Below are 3,423 nucleotides of genomic sequence, written 5' to 3'. Positions count from 1 at the left end.
AAAAACATCAAACACTTCAGAGAATAATCAGAACATTAAATTCTTACTTATCAGGACTAGCAGGAGGGCTCCGTGGTATCTCCTGCAAATGGCGGAGGAATGTTGCTAGCATTAAATTGAAGGATGGTCTTTTTGATGCCTTGTACTGCAGGCACTCACCAATCATTTTCCATAATTCCCTAGGTATTCCAACACCTACTACACTTGCATATTGTGGAGGCAGTTTTCGAGCCTTGACCACCGCCTTGTAAATTTCCTCTGTGCTCAAACCAGCCCATCTGCAGATTGAATTTCACCATGTACTATAAATCAATCCATACAGGGAAAAAGAACGAAAACTTTCAAATATGGAGTGTTGCTCAACATACGGGATGGAACCAGTGCACATTTCTACCAATGTACAACCAAAACTCCAGGCATCTGACTCTGCAGAGATACCAATAGGTTCATCCCAGAATGGATTCAGTGACTTCTTCACCGGCTCCCATGCCTCTGGAGCTGCATAGTGAGGACTCAGCATTGTACACTCCATACACGAATGGACCCTTGAGGTGTCAATTTCTGATCGAGTTTTCCGGCAGGAAGGTTTTTTAAGAATTGCAGCAACTCCATAATCAGAAACCACAGCATGACCATTGGCATCCAAAAGCAAATTGGATGGTTTTAAATTCATACAAACAACACCTGCAGCATGGAGTTCAGCTACTCCTCGTGCAATGTCAGCACCATATCTACAATTTGCAAGAACTCAAACTGTCAAGGAAGAGCTAATGCCAGCCAATACTAACAAGCTTGGAACTGGAAAATGTCCAAGTGATTTAGAAATTAAGTATTAACCCAACCAAATGAATTCAAACATGTAAATGAAGGTACAAACTTGTTTCTCTTTATCTTTATCTTTTTGTGAAGAGAGAAGTGCAAACTTGTTGAGCGAGAAATTTTACAATATCTATCCTTGACACTGATATAAAAGGCTGTGTATATTTTGCATTTTCCCGCTAAATACATAACTATGCATATTGGTTCAGCCTTCTGACCCAGGAATCACCTTCAACAATCAGCATACGAATTCATGACCCTTACCAAGCTTAATCTTAAACATGACATGGATCAATGCAACTACAAAACTATAATGTATTCAAGACAGTATACGACGTATACGACAATTAATTTAATTGTTTTTATTACTTTGAACTGGACTGATTACAAGTTAGCAGCTCGTTATACCAAAAGGATATGAATACAACTCCATTATTTTCTTAATTCCACATTTGTCCCTGTGAGTGATTCAACACTCCCAAAAAATTTAAAAGTAACATTGGAGGTTCAACACCTGGGAGGTACATGTTGGAGCAAAGTAAAATTGACTCAGTAAGAAAGGTAATAACTTGTTTTTTCTTAAATTTTTAAGTGTAGACAATTTTTCTGGAGACCATCCGAATTTGGTGCTAGCATCCGAATGTGTTTCTTCACTAGCTTTAACAGTAGCGTTGAAACATCAACAAGATTGAGAAAAAGGAGCTATTTTAGTGTTAGAATCTTGTGAAGGATAAATTATATGTACTAAACAGAGGATTACCCACTTACATAGTAAAACACAGATACAGTATGTAAAACACAGATAACAGGTCTTACTGTATTTTCCTTGACCCTGAACAAAATGTTTTAACTAGTTCTTAGCTTTTAAGTAAGATCAACTACAAAGCTATTAGTTAGAAGACCTAAAACGAATTTGTGAAACCAATTTGGATCGATGTTTGACAAGACCATAAATATGAGCAACGCCATCTCCTACTTGAAGCACAGTACCCATATTTAAAACCATATACCTTGATCCTGTATAAGCTGACCCATTTTCTTATTAAGCGAAAGGTACGAAATAAATCAAATTGATTTTTTCCTATCATGAAAACAAACTTGGATCAAATGTATGCCACCCTAACTAATTTATTTATCAGAAGCATGAAACAGCAAGAAACAAAAACTAATAACTACATGCCAAAGAAGAGTTTCAAGACCTTAAGATTTGCTCTAAAGTGAGTCTGCCCTCATTGCGGTCCATCTCGGATTGAACAGAGCCATAACATTTGTCCATAACAAGGCACAAAGTGCCTTCACTCTTCGTAGCCCCATGAAATGTACACACATTCCTGCACCACATGGATGCCCTCCGCAAGTTCTCTAGTTGCCCCATCACCCACTCCATACTAGTCTCCTCCGCCACTACCGCCACCTTCTTCACGGCAACACGGTGCCGGCAGCGCCCCCCACTCCCTCCAATAACCGCCGTCCACATTTCAACCCCAGCCTGCCTCCCCTCCCCTGTCCTCTTCAAAAACCTCAACTCCGGGTGCACCGCCACCTCAATCACGGGGCCGCAGCCGCCGGAGCTTGACGCGTGGGATCCGCGGCTGCATCGGCGGCGCGAGGCCTCGTCATTGTCGTCGTCCTCATCCTCATCGCCGTCCTCGTCGTCCGTATAATCGCAATCAAAATTGGCGGCGGCGGCGGAGGACGAGACGACGCCGTTGGAGGTGCTGGAGTGAATCAGCGCGAGCACGGCAAAGTTCTTGCGGAGCGCCTGAACTGAGTTGCCGACGACGGAGACGTGGCGGCACCTAGGGCAGACGAGCGTGGTATCAGGACACGCCGAGAACATTTTTGACAAGCAGTCTTTGCAGAAGCCGTGGCCGCACTGCAGCAGCAGCGGCACTCTCTCTTCCTCATCGTAACGCGTCTGGCAGACCGAGCAGCACGGCACTTTCATCTTCACGCCTCTCGAAATCAAATCCGATTCAAATTGGGAGATTTCTCGGAGCTTCAGTGCAGTGGAAATGGCAGATCCATAAAGAGAGAGAATGATGAGTGTAGCTAATCAAGGAAAGGAAATCTATCAGGGACGGAGAAAAAGGGTTTGTCTTTTTTCTAGAGAGAGAAAGAGCTAGAGTGGAGAGCTTTGTGCCCCTGTCTCTCTAACTTGTAAAAACTCGAGTCCGTAGGTAACTTTTTTTTTTTATCTTTTCATCAACCTCTTCTTCTTCTTTTTTCACAGACGTACGCTGTTTTCTTTAGTCGTCTTCTTCCCGCTGACAAGGGTAGAAATGGGGATTCCACCGTCGAGTTTTGAAGTGTGGAAGCCTGGAAGGATTGGGGGAAGCAAAGTCAAAGATTGAAATGAACCTTCCATAGTCGACTGGCGTGGTACGAAACAGGGTAGCTTTGGAAGTTCTACTTGGATTTATTCCCTTGCAGGTGCAACTGTGCAACTTCTCTTGTCAATCAATGTAAATCAATGTAGTTAAAAATCACATATAGTAGCCAAATTTTATGCACTATACTTGAATTTTATGATTTTATCACTATCACTACCTTAACTATTTGATTTTAGACATTAAAATGGATTAAGAGTATGCAGAAAATCAA

At 42.2% G+C, this 3,423-nt stretch overlaps 1 protein-coding gene across 1 annotated transcript in view; it reads right to left on the bottom strand.

The window, feature by feature from the left end:
* Positions 1 to 2,767, bottom strand: part of LOC101299809 (E3 ubiquitin-protein ligase KEG-like) — a 12,136-nt gene extending 9,369 nt beyond the window's left edge. The window contains exons 1-3 of the mRNA XM_004307041.1: positions 2,019 to 2,767; positions 369 to 731; positions 48 to 278 (exon numbers count right to left, since the gene is read on the bottom strand). Of these exons, the coding sequence (XP_004307089.1) occupies positions 48 to 278; positions 369 to 731; positions 2,019 to 2,767 (1,343 nt within the window). The remainder of the gene's footprint in view (positions 1 to 47; positions 279 to 368; positions 732 to 2,018) is intronic.
* Between the last annotated feature and the right edge of the window lie 656 nt (positions 2,768 to 3,423).

Source organism: Fragaria vesca, linkage group LG7 (genome assembly GCF_000184155.1).
Source record: "Fragaria vesca subsp. vesca linkage group LG7, FraVesHawaii_1.0, whole genome shotgun sequence".
In the NCBI taxonomy this organism is placed as follows: Eukaryota; Viridiplantae; Streptophyta; class Magnoliopsida; order Rosales; family Rosaceae; genus Fragaria; species Fragaria vesca.
The sequence above is the reverse complement of the archived record's forward strand: the minus strand, read 5'-3'. Positions and strand labels throughout refer to the sequence as shown.